Here is a 19782-nt window from a genome sequence, read left to right on the forward strand (position 1 = left end):
TAGACTGCCAGCGCTGCTAGGTCAGGTGTTCTGTAGTGCAACACTAGTTGCTGCTATCGAAGTGGGACACATTTGCCAATTAAGCAAATATGTTTCCTGTCGTCCCCGGGCGCTGGCTTATCAGGCTCATTTGAGCATCCCTGCCATCTCATCAGCATGTGCATCTCTCCATAGTTTTTGACTCTAGGACCAACAGAGAGTGTCTCGCACTCCAGGATTATACTCTTCTCTGGAAGTGAGGGAGGGTCAGAATGACACAGATTAATCAAAGCAAAATCACAAGAGGAAAAACCAACCAGAGAACAAAGAGATTATTTTAATTTACTTCACTGTAAGAATTTCCTGAGATAAAGGTCCCAAAAAATGAAAAGTCACCACCAAAGAGGATTTGTCTGATCACAGAGAGGATAAAGAGATAATTATTGGTCAGTTTTATTGAATAGTACTGCTGTTTAATGGTTTAATTAAGTTTCATCTTTCTCTTCTTATTATGTACTTTCACAAATCCTTTTTTTAAATCTCAGATGGCCTTTACCACGATGTGAATGAGAATCAAACACCATCACAGTTTAGAAATTAGGATAATGTTAGCATGAAAAAAAAAATCATTACATTAATCTCTCAGTCTGCTTCTTTTCTGTTTTGGTTGCCTGTTAAATTCTATCCACAAACACAAACACCCACACTACTTCTAAAAGTGTACACGTGCATCTTTTTTAAATCACATATAACTTTAAAAAATCTTAAGTGTAAGAAACTAACATATATAATACAACACACTGATTCAAAAGGAAAGCACATGCCTTACAGCGAAACAGTACGAAACTTGGAATCATTTTCTGAGACAAACAGCGACCTAACTAATTCAACGGCATTGCAGAAAGGATGAGAGAGATCTATACACCAGCAATCCATACTTTACCACTCAAACTTGGCTTACTTTCTATCAATACCACCTAAAAAGAGTTGATTAGAACATGTAAAATTCATGTAATAACAGCCTTAGTTCAGTGAACATAAAATGAGCCGTCTAATGAATCTCCACATACTTGACAACTTCTGTCTTCCGGAGTCAGTGCTTATTGTTTGTATAACACATTCTGGAGTGTACAACTGAAATGTTTAATCTCTAGTTACTGTGGAGTGGCACAATGGGTTTGCATGTGTGCCAGTTTCTCTGACGTTTGCTGTCTTAGTTGGCAAGCAGTGCCTTCTCAGTTTCAACTGGTGATGTAAATTTAACAGTTTTAAAATTGTCCTTCTTTGTGTGTGAGAGAAGTAAAGCTAGAACAGAAAAGCATCAAATGCAACTCTGTTTTTAACATGTACTGGTACCATTGCATGACTAATGCGTAATAAATAGTAAATAAATAGTTTCTTTGCCAATGTCATTATGAGAATACATTTTGGCTTCTTTTTTCAGCTACTGAATATTTGGTTCCTCTGCATTTCCTGGTTTTAAATTGATCTCTAAAGGACTGATTAGCTAGGATTTGTCTTAGGACAGGATTTTTTTACGACCAATTTCAACACACCAAGTTTGGGGAAGCCTAAATGCTAACCTCAAAGCTTTATAGCAGATGAACTGTTAATGTCACAGTGACTTTTACCTACAGTCTATGTCACAGAACACCTCAACCAGCTAACTAGCCATCTATATCTACAAATACATACCTACAGTGTGTCCTGGAAACCCTAATAAGTAATTAAGTTTTCATTGCCAAGTTGAACAAATTAGGTTAAATGAAACGCTGCTGAGTAAAAAGCCCCAAGAGTCGATTTGAAATGTTCTCCAGGACGACTCTGGCATCAAAGTGCTTCTTTACTGGCAAGGGGCTAATCCCATCGGACCTACATTTTCAATAATTCCCGATTTCCCAGTGGTTAGAGTAGAAGAAATAAAAAGTCATGAATGTTTGATAGCTCACTCTACTTAGGAAAGATAGCATCATTTCAATTACCCTGATCTTAAACAGCAAATCTTCTGGCATTTCATGGATATCTTTCATAGATTTTTTGTTTTAACTGTAATGTATAATTTATCATCTGCATAGGTAGAGAGCTACAATAAACACAGGGAAAGGTGGGGAAGGGTAACATATAGTATCATATAATACAGTGTCATTTCCGTGCCAAAAAATACAAATTTTGGAGCTTTTAATGTTGAGTTGCGTTTTTATTTCAGATTTTGGATCTTACATTTGAGTTGAACGCAAGAGGAATGTGGTTCTGTTTTAAATGTATCATGTTGTCATATAGTCCTGTCATTTAGTCCAGTTATAGCACCGCAGTGATTTACCTTTGTATTGTTTTTTTTACTTAAATGTGGTGTAAATGGGAAAAATGCTTTCCTCCATCGTTTTGATATCTAATTTATGAAAAATTTCTACCTGCATGTGGAAGAAATTAGGTTTGTCATTGTGTTATGTAAAAGATGCAGATGTGAGTTCTTATTTTAAACAATGCAATTTGTTTTGCTCGGTGTTTCCTGTGGTGACATATTATCCACTTAATATTGAAATATATTTAATTTACACAGTGTAATAGTTACATCTTGGTACCTGTCAAACTCAGTTTCAACACTTTGCTCTAAATATTCATCCCATCTGAATATGAGAACAAAGCACTGGAGGTTAAGCTTCGATATAGTCATATATTCCACACTATATGACTATAATATACATTAAGTGAGTAATATAATGTAGACCATTTTTAGTTCAGCTATTTTCTGAAATAAGGGGTGAGATAAGTGCATATCTTATAAACCTAATGTCTCATGGTGACATACAGTATTGGTCTTTGAGATGGGATCTCATTACAGTTTAACAAGCAACAAGTCATTTAGTTAGTTAGGCATCAACACTACAAACATGGTCGAGTCTTCCATTTCAGTTTGAATTAGCTGATGTGAAGCTTAGCAGCTATCTAAGTACCTGTCTTTCATTTACTGTAGGCTTGCAGACTAATTGAAAGATGGGTGCAAGCCAGTGTCAAGTGACCATTTGAAGAACTGCCGTTTTTGCAACTCCACGGTGGCTTTGTTTTTTAACCCCAGCAAAAACAACAAAGCTCACCAATCAATCACTTCAACTCATTTATTACTGTTTGAGAAGTAAGGGTCACTATTTGCTGTCAATCCTTGCATAAAGCAGACTACAAGAAAATACTGTGATTACATGAATAAGCTTGTAAAATGGGCTCATTTTGTATGAAATTATTCAATTATATTTGCTCCATTTTGTAGAAGGTCAAAACTGACTGCTTTCATAACTGACAAGACTGACCAGCCATGACAAACACTGGGGTTGATTAGACACTGGCTGTGAAAGAGTGAATTATAAAGAAAGAACTGATGAAGGCGCAATGTTGCACACTAGTATGAGCACTTGGTACTGTATGTCTTGAAAGCAGCGGAGCCAATTCATGAAAAAAAGCTACATGATGAAAGACTTCTTGGGCCATCAAAAGGAGCAAAAAACGCTTGTGACAACATGACTCCAGATTTATTGATTTCCTAGCTCTTTTTTTTTTCATCTAGAGTGCTTTGACAGAGCAAAGCAATCTCTGAGTTTGTTGGCTGTAGTTACATTCCCTTGGCAAATGGACACTATCCACAAACACACATGCTACTCACACACTGGAGTACAACCCCATGCACAAACACATGGCTCTCCCAGTGGGGCGGAGTTTTTAATCCTCAAATACACTGCCATAAATCAAAACGCAATCCAAGTGCCCTAGCTCGTCTCTCTGAATGAAAAGCTCAAGCTACTGGCACATTAATAGCAATTTACAGGGCCAGTCATGCGAGGAGAGGAGCATCAACTGAGCGTCTTTTATTTTGTAATTCCTTATTGGTTTCGCTCACTACATGGCCACTGAATTGGTAACGCTGGAGGATGTGACCTACCTACTACATCACTTTACTCTGAGCTGTTGTCAGATGTGTTGTGCTTCCCAACCCCCTAATCTTGCAATCAAAATGTGTCCCCTTACATATCTTCATAAATGTAGTGAGGGACGTGTTTCAATTTTTGTCCTCTCCTTTTTTGCCAAGAAGAGAGAACAGAGACTTCTTTACATGATGAAATGCAAAATGCACGCTTCAATCAGCACGACTGTGAAGCATTTGTTAGCAAATACTGAACTGTACGCAATCCTCAAAGGAACAATTGTAGCAAAATTTTTCTACTGTTATACTACAGTGACCTGCACATAACTAACTGGATTTTGAACCAGTTACCAGGCATGTGAGTGTGGGGAAATATATTCAGTTTTAATTAAATTACTAAAAGGGAATAATATAACTTTTAAAGGTAATGAATTGTTGTCTTAAATTTTCTCCCTCAAATATTAGGGACTCTTAAAAATGTTCTTGTAATGTTTAATTAAACAGGTAGATAGAAAAACGCTTCATGTATCACATCATTTACTATTGATGGTGCCTTCAAAGGCTCTCTTACTAATGCCATATGCCATTTGTGCATATCACAAATACTGGCTTTTTATAGTACAGTCGTTAACAAACCCGACGATCTCTCTTTTGCCCACGGGACAAAGTGTCCATGATTTCTAAAGACTAATTTTCATTGGTGAGCAACAAGACCGTTGACTGACAGCACTTAGAAATAAAATAATTTTAATGCACTTCCACCTGATGCCCTCAAGAATACGGCCATTACTAGTTTTTACCCTGCCTCTCCTGCACTGAGTACAGTCTCTTTAACGCTTTGTGTACCATAGATGATGAAAGAGAGCCTTTGCCGTTATATTCAGTTCAAATTGTTGAACTTTTCTCATGTAACTTTGGGTGAAGTTCACTTTATCTCTGAAAGCCTTTTGTGATACTCTATCAAACTACTGACCTTTTTTAAATTACTCTGATATGTTTTGAAACATTCCACCAGATGTTGTTAAGTGTATTTGCTTTTTTATCACTCACACCTGTCCGGTTGTCAGATGTTTGTCTGCCTGAATGAAATTGACATACTTTTGTTTTCAGGTGGATTGGCTGAAAAATGAGGAAAACCTGAGCTTTGATGATGGTAATATCATGGAGAAAAAAGGTGACCACAACCTCATCATCTCAGAGGCCCGGCTCTCTGACTCTGGAAACTACACCTGTGTTGCCAGCAACATTGTGGCCAAGCGACGCAGTGCCACTGCTACTGTTATAGTCTATGGTAAGATTACAGTTCTTTTAATTTTGCAATTTTATCTCTGACAAAAAATCATTAGAGTAGATTTGCCTGGTAACTTATTACAGTAGTGTTGAAGAATAGTCTTGCCTACATCAGAATATCAGTTTTCACTAGTATGGTATTCAGTTAGCGGCTAACTAAGCTTTACTCCCACCGAGGTTGATTATCTTGTTAATAGTGTTAGATCCTCAGTGCATAAGACCCTGGAAATTGTGGCTCGTTAGATAGTAAAATCTGCCTTAAAGCAGATAACATGCAAGTCAGAAAGGAAATAGTGCTGCATTCTTTTGGGCTGGAAAAATGGTTTGTTACTTCATTTTGTAAGTCCTCCTTAAAGCTAGGACACCTCACTGTTTGTCACTGATTGAGAAAAATGGGAACAACCACACACTTCTTTTCAGCGCTGTAGCCAAGCTGACAAATAGTCAGAGCTCATTCTTTTAACCTTAACTAGAAATGACTTTCTTCAGAGACAAGATTTTAAAAATTAGAGAGAGAAAAATAGATTCACAGCTGTCCCGCAGTTATGCCACAGCAACTTAACACTTAACTGCTAATATTTACCTCTTATTTATTTCTCCCCAATAAACCTTGTTGAGTTATGGTCACAGTAATTTATCCTTCTGAACCATCAATGTGCCTTTTAGACCCTATTCCTTCAAAACTGCTCAAAAAAGTCTAAGTATAGTTTAATTAGGTTTCTTCCTGTTAAAAGGGAGTTTTTCTTCCCTACTGTCACCAAGTGCTTGCTCATAGGAGGTCATGTGATTGTTGTTGTTTCTTGGTAGTGTTGTAGGGTCCTTACTTTACATATAAAGTGCCTTGAGGTGACTTTTGTTGTGAATTGCACTAAATATCAGGGCTGTAGAGAGTGAAATAGTGTCATACTAGTAAAAACTCCTTTTAGACTGAAGGGCAGCCTTAAATGAAGTGTCTCATTGTTCATTTTGCTGACCTTTCATCCTGTTATTTTTATTCTTTTAAAGAAGGCATTTAACTGCTGCAGGAATACATCTCATTCTTTCTGACATCCCATTGCTCCGGTCCATCAATCATTAATTTCCATAATGCTAATGAAGTCCCTGACAAGCTTACTATTCCCGATAGCCTCCAACAGATGTACAATAATGGAACAGTAGTATTTCTTCCTTTCCTATGACAGCAAATGAGCTCATTAGTCAATCATCCTACATTACTTTAGGAGACATATCCGAGGAATAAGTGTACATTGACAGAAGGGAAGACACTATTGATCTTTTTTTTCTGATGTTCATTACCGTCTTTGAGTGAATCCTCTGACTGTGATGCAGGCCAGAATTCCTTTAGTGTTTCTTCATACCCTCCTCTTCTGACACGTGCAGTGAATGGCGGCTGGTCATCCTGGACGGACTGGTCTCCCTGTAACGTGCGCTGCGGTCGAGGTGTGCAAAAACGCTCTCGCACTTGCACAAATCCGGCGCCTCTCAATGGTGGAGCCTTCTGTGAGGGCATGTCAGTACAGAAGAGTACTTGCAACACAGTGTGTCCAGGTAAGAGCAATAGCATGTTCTTTTCACTCTTAGTGATAAAGAGCATGTTTTAGTGTTACTAATTTTGACCTTTTGAAGCTTCCCTTGCATCTTACAGCTATGGGTTAAATAAAAGATTTACAGTTGCCAGATAAGATGTGCAAATTTTAGATTTATGACAGTTGAAAGTCTGTATTGTTCAAGTAGTTTTTTCTGCAGAAATCACTTCTTATTGTGAAAATGCACTTATTTGCATTCATGAGAATATTTGCATAAGATCAATACAATACAGCACCTGTGTCTTTGCAACAAAATCTAGATTTCTGTAGATGGTTAGCTTTACTTTACGTTGCACAAAGAATAGAAACTGGAATAATTGCTGGACTGACAGCTAGCAAAACAAGAAGCTAACAAAACTCTTCATCTGTCATTGTACAAAATGTATTTATATTTACGTACTATTTGTATAACATCCTTGTGAATATAATATACCTAAGTAATATGTAAATATCATTAGCACAAATACACAAGATTGCATATAATAGCATAAATAGTTTAGTAATACTGTCTTTAACTTCTTTTTCATTATTTGGTCTAAATGTAAAAAATAGTTGGCTTACTTTTTCAGTCTCTGTTTGGAGAAAACTGAAACTTTGTGTTTTGTAATAAATAAATAAAAATTATAACCAAAAACTCAGTGATGAACCATAAACATTGTTTAATTGGTCCAGAAAGCTCAGTCTAAATACTATTATTTGTGTTTTTGCAGGAGCTACACAGTTGAATAATTTTTGTGCAGCACAAGACCCACTATTTAACCACAAATTGTTGCTGCTATCCTTCAATCTTTCTACAGAAATTAGATATAACATATGCCATGACACTTGTCTTAAAAGCTTTGGGTAGGTTTTATAGTTAGCACTAGTCTTCTTTCAACCTCAGAGATTTTACTGTGAAAGCATCTGCAATGCACTGGTGACAGTGGGTTGCTATCTGAAATCAAATGCAGTGCACCTGTGAAACAACTAATGAAGGGGAAATGTCTGGCAAGAGGAAAAAGATGCACAAATGGAGAGGGGTGAAGATAACATGAGAGAGAAGCTAAGAGTAGAATCTCAGGTTGTAAGAGGAAGTAGGAGTTATCAAAATTGTGCCTCTACCCGTGTGTTTTTTTTTCTTTTATAGACAAGCCCAAATTTATGATTTCAACCACAGTGGAGTATAAAGAAAAACGCTCATCAGGTTTAAGTTTAAAAAAAAATTATCAGTCGAGTACAGTGCACTCCTCCAAACATTATCTCCTCTTTGCCAAATGTCTCCTTCTGACGGAGTCTTTCTCTGCATCTGGGTTTGAGCATAAACAGGATGCCTTTGCTTTCAGATTAGCAGGAAGAGGGGATCTTTTAGACCATATGGAGGGGGAAAGGCGAATTGATGGAGTCTCTTTATGCTCCAGATCAGAAACACCAGCTTTGTACATGTTTTTGACACTTTAAGTGGGACATTATTTTTAGTTGCGCAACTGTTACCTTGAAAGTGTTTTGCTGTAAAGTTCCACAGCGCTATTAAAAAAATACACTTAAACCTGGAGTATGAGTAGCATGCATTTTTTAGTTCCTGTTGTGTTTCATTGCATTTCTTTATACAGTAACATGTGCATGTATTCACATTCAATGGCTCTATCTTTGTGTTTGCCCCTGCAGTGGATGGCGGCTGGGGAGAGTGGAGTGAGTGGTCAGCGTGTAGTTCGGACTGCGAGAGGCAGCGCAGCAGAGAGTGTACGGCTCCGGAGCCCAAGCATGGGGGGCGACTGTGTGACGGGGTGGCAGTGGCTACAGAAAACTGCACAGGCGGCCTCTGTACACAGAGTGAGTAACATCAGCTCCACACTTCACTGGTTAAAAAGGAGAAAAAGATATAGTGGTTTAGCACCATTACTGTCAGTCCCATTGTGTTCATTGACTGTGTCATCATAGACTTACTGTTCATAATTTTTGGCAGTGTGGGCTAGATCATGATCGTCATGATAATCATGCTCATTAGCAACGCCCTCATCCGTCTTCATTATTCAAACACTTTGTTTCACATACATCACACACAGTGTGCACCAGCGTGGATTTGCACGCAGGCAGTGATTGAATCAGCTAACGCTTAAATGATATTGTGTGTTTCTGCAGATCGGAAGTTGCTGCATGATGCCAAGCCACAAGGTGAGCTTCTGTTTAGTTTCATTTCTTGCTGATGTTTTATTTAAAAGATATCACTCTCTCCAGCCGTGACCTGGACGATTGCAAGATTAGGGATTGGGATTAGAAAAAGGTGTGACCAAAAGTTTTTTTCACACATTTTGCAACTCTGAACTTTTGTAAACAAAACCCAACAGAGGAGTATATAACAACTCAAACTAGGCATTTTTAAACACCCTTTAACCTGAACCTCCCTGACACAAAGTCCACATATACTACAATAATAAGAATTGCTGAATTTACATTAGCAAGTCCAACATCCTAATTATCTGTCTGCTCTACCCAGACAGCATCCTCACTTTAACCAAAAAGTTTTGAAGCCGTGTAAAATGTAAATGAACACACAATACAGTGGTTTTCAAATTTTATATGCACATATCAAATGTTTAAATTGAGGCTAACAAAAGGCTGGAAAAGTGAGCTGAACAACGAAGAGACAAATTTTCAACTAATTAGGTTAATTGGCAAAATGTAAATATGATTGGGTAGTACAGAGGAAAACTGAAAGCAAGAGCTTGAAGGATAGATGGGTAGAGCTTCACGAGGTAGCAAAAAAATCTACACTCCCAATTATTTTGTTTTAAATAAAAGTGGAAGTTTAGAAAAAATGGAAAGATTTATTTAAAAAAAAGAAAAACAACCACATCTTTATTTTACACCAACACATATATGATTACCAGTAAGCAAAGTGGTTGTTTGTTTACATATTGGTTAAGAGTTTGTTTCTAAAAACATTTTCCGACTATAATATGCAGTGTACCTTTAAATATCATTTGAATGTCTATTATAAGGTTAAAACTGATGTTTCACTCAGTTTTCAGTTTTGTTTTAACTGTTTGTTTAGGTTATAGCACCAATACTAATGTGTTAGGTAGAAGGCAAATTATAGTTTAGATTAAAATACAGTGAGTTATGGGTAAGACCTGACACATTATTATGTGCCATTCATGCAGGAAACATTGTGAGTATCTCTGAGACGCCAATTGTTCATACTTAAACCAATAGCATGGATGAATATCAATTATAACACTGCTGATTATGGAACATTATTAATATCATTACCATTGCATTGCTATTACAGTAAGTATTCAATATGTTTACTCAGTTTTACATGTAATTTTAATGTACTGATGTACTGATTACATGTACTGATGGTATTACGAAGCCCAATATGTTTTCTAAAACTAAAGTATAATTTAGGCTTTTTTTGTTAAATGCAGGTATAATAAGTTATTTTCAGAGGGTAGTTCCATTCACACCTAGTTGAGTTTTGTCTTGTAAACACCTTCTGGGCTGATAGCAGCAAACTGGTGCGATGTCATTAATGGCATTTATAGGAAGAGACTGGCTCTGGCTGCATAATCCCACTGTTGGAGTGACAGAAATTCTCTAGCTGACAAGAATAGTTACAAGAAAACACCACGCTCATCAGCAGCCATTTGGTTCTGGCACTGGTTAAGCTTAACAAATTACTAATGTTGCCCTCAGAGAGGGAATTGCCCTGAAATAGGAACAATAAGCTGCCAAGTGGTAAATCACAGGTGTGGCCATAGAGAATAACGCTGTATGACTCACTGTGAATTAGCTTATTTAAATACATATGTTTTGACGAACAGACAGCACATCAAATGACACGTGAATGAATAATGATGATTAATATTAACAAATGGCAAATTAAATTCATTTCTAAAGGTTGTTTGGCTTAGCTGTTTGTTTCCCTAACCAAACATTTGTCATTGATGCTTCTTATCTCATTTCCTGAAATATTTAAATAAAGTGCATTGTGACTTTTGCTGTGTTCTTTACACTCTGCATCCGTTTCCACATGCTGTATGTTGTTTGACTTGGATTGTTACCAAGTCTCTGTAAAAATAACACAAGCTGTATCAAACGTCCCAGCTTTTATTGCCATTATTATCTCAGTTTCACTCCTACATTAATGATGCTGTACACTTCTACTTATTTTTGATTATATCGGGCATTGTGTTTCAGTTTGAGCTCTTTGCGGTTAACCACTGTAAATCCACTGCTTTATGCATTATTGCTGTGTAGGGAAATGCTACTGCGTAGCTTGCACAGAGAAAAATCAATTTGCCCATGTTTTCCTGACTTGTCCTTTCACATAGTTATGTCTTCTTGTTTGTCAGGAATGGGAAAAAGAATGCGACCAGGCTGCCAAAAACTTCCCAAGCCCTCAATTAACCTGCTACTGTAGCTGTTAATACCGCTTTGCATATTTTGTCAATTTCTCCTGATTTGAGCTTCAGGCTACGTAGAGGATTTCTCAGCATGTCCTGTTTTAGTGCAGATCTCATTATCTTTCAAGAACAAGCTAGCAGCTCCTTTATTTCCCCACTCATTCGTTTGCTTTGTGGAGTTGGACGCCGCAATACTGGTGGGACCAGATAGAGCATAATCGCTGCCGATGAGCTAATTTAATGAATTGGTTTTGTCACATTATCCCAGTGGAACACAGAGTGCCTCCAACACCAGAGCCGAGCAGTGTTTGAAATGACAGTCAGGTGCTGGGTTGATTATAATCGCCTTCCTTCCAAGGTTCCTCATTAGTAACTTTAACACTGAGGAATGGAACAATGAAGCTGTGCATCATGGAAAGAACAGAAAATAAAAAATGCACTAAAGTAGCATGAAACCAAGGTAGACTTCCATAAAAGCGCTACTAAGCAACACAGATTTTATTTTGGGAGAGAATGTCTCCAAGCATCCTAATTAACCACAGAGACTCCGAAAGCAAATATAAGAAGTCTTGATGCATGCTCAATCATCCAGATAAGGAAATCCCAAAAAGCTGATTGTGTTCATATGGACATTCAAAATCATGTTTGTTTGTGTTTTTTCACTCATTCTGACATTTCAAGGTGTGGAGAACAGCAGTGACGTTGCCCTGTATTCAGGCCTGGCTGCAGGGGTGGTGACAGTTGTACTGCTCATCGTCGCTGTCACTCTTTACCGAAGGAGCCAGAGTGAGTACGGTGTGGATGTCATTGACTCCTCCGCCCTCACCGGAGGCTTTCAGTCCTTCAGCTTCAAGACCTCTCGTCAAGGTGAGTCATTAACTGTGGCTCTCAAATATCAGAGACAATTTGCCCTCGAAATTGTGTCATAAAACACTGAATCCAAATGAGAACTTTGTACAAAAATCTAAACGTGAAATTTTCAAAAGCAGCAAAGAATGGATGGATTTGGGGGTTTTCCTGCAAAAGGCAACTGAATTTGGTTTTAAATCCAAGTATGCATCCTTTATAAAGCTCCTTGTAAAAATTGAGGATTCATGTTGTGTTGGAAATCTTTTTTGGCGTTTTGACATTTCACTGTATGCACATTATGTGAACTAGCTTAACAGTGTGCAGAAGTTAATTTGTTGAAGTCTATTGCAGCTATGATTATTTAAAGAAGAATTTAAAGACTACACAAGATATGCACAGTCTTTAACTTGTCATTTAAAAGCACAGACAAATTGTACACAATGCAATTGGAAACTCAGAGAAACTCCAATATGTAAACACTGTTTATTTGCTCTTGAAGAGCCTTATCTCCATGTAAAGATATTTTTAAAAAATTGTTTGTTGGACTTTGCAGTAAGATCTTAAAAAGGCAGTTTATAACAACTGACAAAATCTCTGTGACACCTCTACACCCACCCTGCCACAGATGGAGCTAACATGCACAACAGTTAAATATGATGTGCAATTAAAAGTGCATCACATTATAAACCAGAGCGTCAAAATAGCTTGTTTTTATGTTTTTATTTTGCATGTGCTTTTATTGCTTTTAACTTTTATTTTTTATTTCAGTTTGGCTGTTTAAAAGACCACAAAGAAAGCCCTAAAAATTAAAGCTGCAATTGTTGCCTGCTAGTGCAGAGAGCTGGCATTGTCTTTGACATTAATAGCCATTCTAACACACACATAAAAGCAAAACACAGAAAAAGAATACGACATAGACATACAATCATGTAAAAAGGAAAGTACATCCTCTTTCATTTCTAACATTTTACATATTAGGACATAATACAGAGTCCTCTGTTCCTCACCAGGTTATAAATTTGTGTTGATAAAGCCTCTGATGAACAACACATGACATGTTACACCATGTCATTAACTTTAGTTGTTGGAGGTACTTGTATATACACAGCTTTCTCAAGGTCCTGTTGCAGCATTTCAGTTGGTTTGAGGTCTGGACCTTGACTGGGCCAGCCAGAATACTTTAGTTTGCAGAGGACTTCAAAGTTGACTCAAAAACTGCAAAGTTCCATGTGGCTGCAAAACAAGCCCAAATCATCCACCCTCCACCATCGTGCTTGACAGTTGGTGTGAGGTATTTGTGCTATTTTGCGGTGTTTGGTTTTATCAGATATAGCACTGTATATTCTGGTCAAATATCTCCAGTTAGAGAAGAAGATTTCTCCTCGCAACATTTCTAAACAAGCCAATTACAATGTCACGTATTTTAACATTTGATATGTTAACTGAGCCCCGTGGAGTCTTAGACATAGCTCTTGGGTTTTGTGTAGCTTCTATGAGCATTGCATGCTCTGGTCGTTGGGTGGTCTGTTTTCCACTTTTTTCACTGTTTATCTTTCTCCCAGATTCATGGGCAGCATTTAGGTGTATTAACACCTAAAAGCTGCAGAGCAGAAAACTTCCAAAACTGCTGCTTTTATGGAGATCACCCTTCCTGATTGTCAGTCAATTAAATGCTTTTCATTAGTAGCACTGGGTGGTTCCTTACCTTCGTAATTCCTATAGGAGCAGAAAAGGTGTTTAATTTTTGTTAATAATGACACTGTGTAATATGTCATGAGTTGTTGCTTATCTCAGGTTGTATTTACCTCATCTTTAGAGCTGCTTAGGACACAACTATTGATGATGACCCTTGATTTCCTTTTTTACTCTGCTGCTAACGTTTTAGCTGGCTATTATAACTGAACACACACCCCCAAAAGTTCAATGGTGATGAACTGGAATAGGAATTAGTTTATTATTTAATTATAAATAATAATGTAATAAATAAAAATAATGTAAAATGTTGTTTCTGGTACACCTTGTAAGAGAAATACTGCAAAGTGCTTTATGAAAAAATTCTAACAACAGAAAGGCAAAAAATTACATCTAAAGCAAGTAGAATAGTTATATAATGAGGTTCTATGTAAATAACACCAAAGATCTATGCAAGCCATACAGTTTTCTATGTATCTGTATTTATTCATCTTTATGAAATATGAATACATTTATTTGTACGATATATATGCATTAATTATTAACACGCTTTAGGGGCCAGAACTGAGTTTATCTGTTTGTTTGCTTTAGCCATCTCAAGCTTTTTTTCTGTCTGTGCTGTAGTGCAATAAATGTCCAATAATTTACAGCTTAACCTATAAAACATGCATTGCATTTATTACTTTATTGCAAACATCCATATTCAGCAAGCAATAAACTTATGGTAACAAGCAGATTGTGCACTCTAAACAAATGTATAATTTCACTCTTATCTATTATTACTCAGGCCTCCTCTTAAGTACCATAACTTGAAAAGTTAGTTGAAAGGAAGTTGAAAAGTTATCAGATAATGTCTCAGTTTTTGGTATTGTATTTTATTACAAAACCACAATTAATAATTCACGTCTGCAAAATTAAAAATGTAATTTATTACCGCCATCTCTTTTTTTCGCTGAGCACCACAATGGAGCGTTTGCGGTCCCGTGTTACTAAACGAAGAAACATCAGAGCGCCGTAGCGTGCTGTTTTACTCGGCAGATTGAGGCATATTTTTGCAAGGCTGGCATTATGGGTCGCCACAGCGGCAGCCCTCAGCAGGGCATAATAAAGTTCATTTTGATAACACAGCAGGAGGCAGGGAAAGCTTTAATCTTGGTCCCTGTTCACTGTGTTAGAGGCGCTAAAACAGCCAAGCCTCCATAACATTCTGCATGTCCTCCCCTCCTTGCACGTTGCGCCCTGCTGTATGCTGCTGCAGTTATCATTTCATCACGATCATTTCATTTCAATACTTTTTTGCAGTCACGTTTTTCATTATGAGTAACTGTAATAACAGCTCACCCATTAAAATTATTGGCCAATTTACAGTACTTTGCTCATCAGGAGATACACACACTGTGTACTCAGTGTCTTCAGGTCTTATTTAATGCTTGCTGGAAGCAGCTGTCAATGGGTGCTGTTCATTATGGCATTGTCTCTGCACGCCTTTCTTTACTTTCATCTCTTCTCCTCTTAGTTCCTCCCAGCGAGGATCTGAGAGAGAGAGAGATGCGAAGAGAAGATGTGAGAATGAAGGAGCCATAGCTGTCATATGAGAAATCCGTACTTTTAGAGTCAGTTTTAAGCAGCGTTAGTTACATCAGCAACATGCTGCACAGCTGGATCACTTGTCACACTGACTGATTCAAATGTCCACAGAAATTCTTCTCACACAGGCCTTTATTTAAACTCATTAACACAGCCGATAAATCGTATTATTGTTGTTGCTCGTGTATTGATCAAAAATGCTGCTTTGTTTGATGCAGCAGTTATTGCTATTAAAGTATCTAATATATTCTAATGTCTTATATAGACATAAGAAGAATAAGACATACTTCCTTTATCCCAAATACTGGGACATACAGGTATATTACACAGTACCATATAACTGTGATGTGTGTTAATCAGTCGGTTTATATACAGCACTGAAAAGTAACCAGTGTGAGAACATCTCTGTTATTTATTCTTTTTTTCAGTTAGATTGTAGAGTCAGATCAGTGTTGTCAGTTTAGTTTTAGCTTAGATTCCATCGGTTTCAGTTTTAGTCTAACTATTAGAATACGGTGGGTGTTTTTTAGGGGCAGATTTAAGAATTTCTGAATAAGTTATTTACTTGCTGCTTGTTTGTGGTCTCTCTGACTTCAGTTTTGTCTTCAGTAGCTTTAAAGCATGTGTATACGTGCCCATTTCATAATTGCATCCAGCTCTTGCTTTCTTTTCCAAACTTTACTAATCCCATCATTCTTGTGCAAGTTAATTTTGGCTTTATTTTGGCCTTCCTGTTCTTGAGTGAACCAGTGGTTTTAACTGGTTTAACTGGACAATGATGCCTGGTTTCTCTATAATATTCTTGATAATATTCTTGATTTGGTTCAATGTTTTTCTTAAACATAGAAAGAATTCTACGATCCGCATTAAATGTCTTCTGTGTTTTTTGAGGCCTTTTGCTGTGTTTAATAATATTCCACAAAAAAATTTTATCCTTCTCTTTTATTGGTTTTTTTTTTCAACCTAATGACAACCTTAAATAACATCAAAGTCTTTTAGGGGCCTCATCTGGAAAGTTCCAAACATAATTTCAGCATTTGAAATCATCTTCTGCATAATTAAGATGATTATCTGCATAATTTGTCTTGGAAAAACTGAGGGGACATGTCTTACTTGACCTGGTTTGTCAGTCAGTTATCTAATTACTTTGGTCTAATTACTTTAGCCTTTCAAAATGGAGTATATGTATTTAAAAAAAAATCATTGTAATTACTTAACTAAACAGTTGATTCTTCAATTGAAGCTCACAGTCTGCACTTCAGTCACATCTTAATTGTTTGATTCAAAATTCACTGAGGTGTTGTCCACAAATCTATGGAGCTAGCTGTAAATTGGGTTATCAGTAGAAAATGAATAGAAAAAATCAATAACAGTGTAACTTCTAAGTGAGTCACACTAAGATATATGTCTTTTTTTCATTGTATTACAGCAACAGCCACGGACAGAGAAAACATATTTGTGATGACATACTCTTCAGGTTGTTTTGTTTTTTTATTGATGATGTGGGCTCTCATGTGTAATTGCTGACATTCATTTGCTTTTTCTCTGTGTGTGTTTCAGCAAATCCTCTGCTTATTAATTCATCCATGCAACCTGATCTGACAGTGTCACGTACCTACACCAGCCCCATGTGTTTTCAGGACTCCATTGACAAGGAGCTAATGGCTGAGCGCTCACTCCTTGACCCGTTGCCTGATCTTAAGGTTAAAGGTTAGAAAACAGAACTCTTATGAAAGTCCATGTCTGTGGTACTCAGTTACTTTTGAAAGGGCAAGTCTCACAGAGAAGTGAACGGCTCTGTGGATGCACTAGGGCAGATAATCTTACTTTGGATCTGTTTTTTCCTAAGGCAGTCTCTAGGAAAGTCAATTTTCAGTGCATCACGAACTAGACACTCAACACTTCATGTTGTTGTTTGTTAGTGCTGGTTGCTGCCTTTTATTCCCTTGGTGGCATGATTAGCATTCAAAATTAAGGGGATCTTTGAAATAATTGGTCCTTAACTTAGACAGTGTATAAAAAAGTAGATGCTTAGTCCAATACAGTCATTGTCAGAAATGTCGAAAAACAAGAGCCTTTTTATTGTACTTAGTGTGATTTTATAAAGAAAAATATTCTTATTAAAGTCATATCTCCATTTGGCTGCCTACATACTATCAGAATTTGCTAATGATGATCAGAAGACTGTGCCAGCTTACATTACAGCAGATAGACACACAATTTAAACCCCATTGCTCTTGTCTTTATGGGTTTGTTCCGGATAAATGAAAGACTCCACCCCCCGAACTCATTTAAGTGCAGTGTTGCAATTACTACAGCCCCAGGCATACACTTTTTACCTTGAGGCAAAAAGCTTGACAGTGACAGGGTTCTTGAGACTTGTTAGTTGGGTTTTCACTAAGCTTTGGCTGGACAGTTACTGTTTAGAGCAGGGGTTTAGTAAACAGTTTCAGAGTGATTGGTTTTGCAGTCAAGAGCAAGCTTTTAAAAAGCTTTAAAGGGCTGTTTTCCTACTGTTGGATGTTTGACTGTTGGACCTGAAAAAATGTGTTAAAGCTACACAAATTCTAATGTCACAGAGCTTTCACTGTATCCTCAGGGGTGACGGAAAGGGCAGAGTACCACGTCATGTCCCACCCTCAGACATTTCCAAGGGGACTGGCTCCAGACTATAGAGGGGTTGCAGTGGGGACAACACTGGGCAGAAGAGGCAAAAACCTTTTCAGTCCACACGTCTCTCTGACTCCCCGCTTGCCTCTGCACAGAGCAACTGCAGTGTTTGGCCATGCTGGAGGCAGGCTCGTGGTACCCAACACAGGTGAGTGTACGATGAGGCAATTATCATTCAATATCTTCCTGCTGAAGAGCATGTGTCGACTTCAGTTCCTCCAAATTCAGCTAGCATTCACAGAGGATAGAAACTATAAAAACAAGTTGTTCTCATTTGCACTTTTTAAGTTGTTTAACCTTGTCAGAGTTGATCGGTAGCAAAAATGAGGAAAAAAGTCACATACTGAGTAGGCAACATGATTATGGAAATATTATTTACAAAATGATGAAGTTAAAAAGCACTAGCATTTTTAGCCAATCGGTTCCTACCCTGCAAAGTATGGAAAATGTTTTTGATCACAAAAAATACTAAACTTTTTCCTCAAATAAATTACTTTTTTTAAAGCATTTTAGGAACATTTTAAAGCACCTAATGCGTGCTGAAGAAATATAAACAAGTGTATTTAATGTGCTGCTCAGTCTATTGCATTATGCAGGCAGCTCTTTCTCGTGGCCTACATTCATCATTGTGTCCCCTGAGGGGCTTTATGTACTGCTAGATTGGCAGTAATTGTTTATGATACAGTAGAATGTTATGCATATGTCTTTGTGTTTAAGAGGAAAGGATGTCTGTGATGCCTGCTTCTGTGCATGCTTGTGAATAAGAGATCGCTGCCAGCATCGAATCACAAGGGGACTTGCTCTGGCGACCTTTTTCTGGGGCCCGTCACCCCTCTGGCTGTCACCTTCACTAAACAGACCTGACAGCTGAGCAGGTGTGTGTCATAAGTGTGCATGTCTGCTTGTTTGTTGATCAGCATGCCTCCTTCTCTGCAGGTATCAGCCTGCTGGTGCCTCACGGGGGGATTGCAGAAGACACTACCTGGGAGATGTACATGAGCATCAACCAGGAGGACAGCAGGTGAGGGACTCTCACTGAGGTGGTGCTGTATGCTTCCTAGTCTGCTCTCTTTTAATCCTTCAACAACACATTCCTCATCCCTCATCCTGCCACCTCGTCTCCTCCTCCTTTTGCCGAATGAGCGCCACAAACACAAAACCTTTCTTATGAAGGCTACGCTGTGACATGTAGTGTACACATGCACATGCACATGTTCCCACACGGCATGCGGTCCTTGCTTATCTCACAGACACTACAGGGGAGGACATGGTGTGTCACAAAATACATTGGCAGCTGTAGACAGATTGCATTACTGCCTTAAGCAACTGTCATAGCAGAAGAAGATATGCTCCGTGACTCTAGTAGACCGTTTTGTGTTTGCATACGTAACTGTGACAATATCTCTCTCCATTTTGACTGGTTAGAGTGATGAACTTAGTGAAGTCATGATGATGGGTTATATTGATTAGGCAGACAGAGATAGAGTCATGGGCATGTGTCAGAATTTGGGTGACTATTACCTGCAAGCAGAAATCTATTTCTGTAACTTTCTTATTTCTCGCAAAGCTATCACTTGAGGAAAAAAAGGGCTTGATAGATAATAACTCGGTGCAAAAGGGCTGTAATACCTTTGGATTCCATGCAGCAGAGCTTTGGATGCTATCTGACAACCAGATGTCAGTGTTTGGACATGTTCTTGATTCACAGCAGACAGTATCAACATGTCAGTATGACTGCGTGAAGCCCTGCTAGCTAGCTGTCACCCCAACCACACCGCTAACCACCAGTGATTCTCGATGAAATTGGATTTCTACGTCCAAGGGGGAATCA

General features: G+C 37.9%; 1 protein-coding gene across 1 annotated transcript in view; it reads left to right on the top strand.

The window, feature by feature from the left end:
- The window catches only part of LOC146571141 (netrin receptor UNC5D-like), a 185316-nt gene that overhangs the window by 141381 nt on the left and 24153 nt on the right, over window positions 1-19782 (top strand). The window contains exons 5-12 of the mRNA XM_085280169.1: window positions 5003-5183; window positions 6563-6730; window positions 8413-8577; window positions 8887-8919; window positions 11835-12020; window positions 16842-16991; window positions 17881-18099; window positions 18888-18972. Coding sequence (XP_085136295.1) covers window positions 5003-5183; window positions 6563-6730; window positions 8413-8577; window positions 8887-8919; window positions 11835-12020; window positions 16842-16991; window positions 17881-18099; window positions 18888-18972 — 1187 coding nt within the window. The remainder of the gene's footprint in view (window positions 1-5002; window positions 5184-6562; window positions 6731-8412; window positions 8578-8886; window positions 8920-11834; window positions 12021-16841; window positions 16992-17880; window positions 18100-18887; window positions 18973-19782) is intronic.

This window comes from Mchenga conophoros, linkage group LG7, assembly GCF_057382185.1.
Source record: "Mchenga conophoros isolate Kocher_MC1m ecotype Shallow Benthic linkage group LG7, M_conophoros_male_GT1.1, whole genome shotgun sequence".
Taxonomy (NCBI): Eukaryota; Metazoa; Chordata; class Actinopteri; order Cichliformes; family Cichlidae; genus Mchenga; species Mchenga conophoros.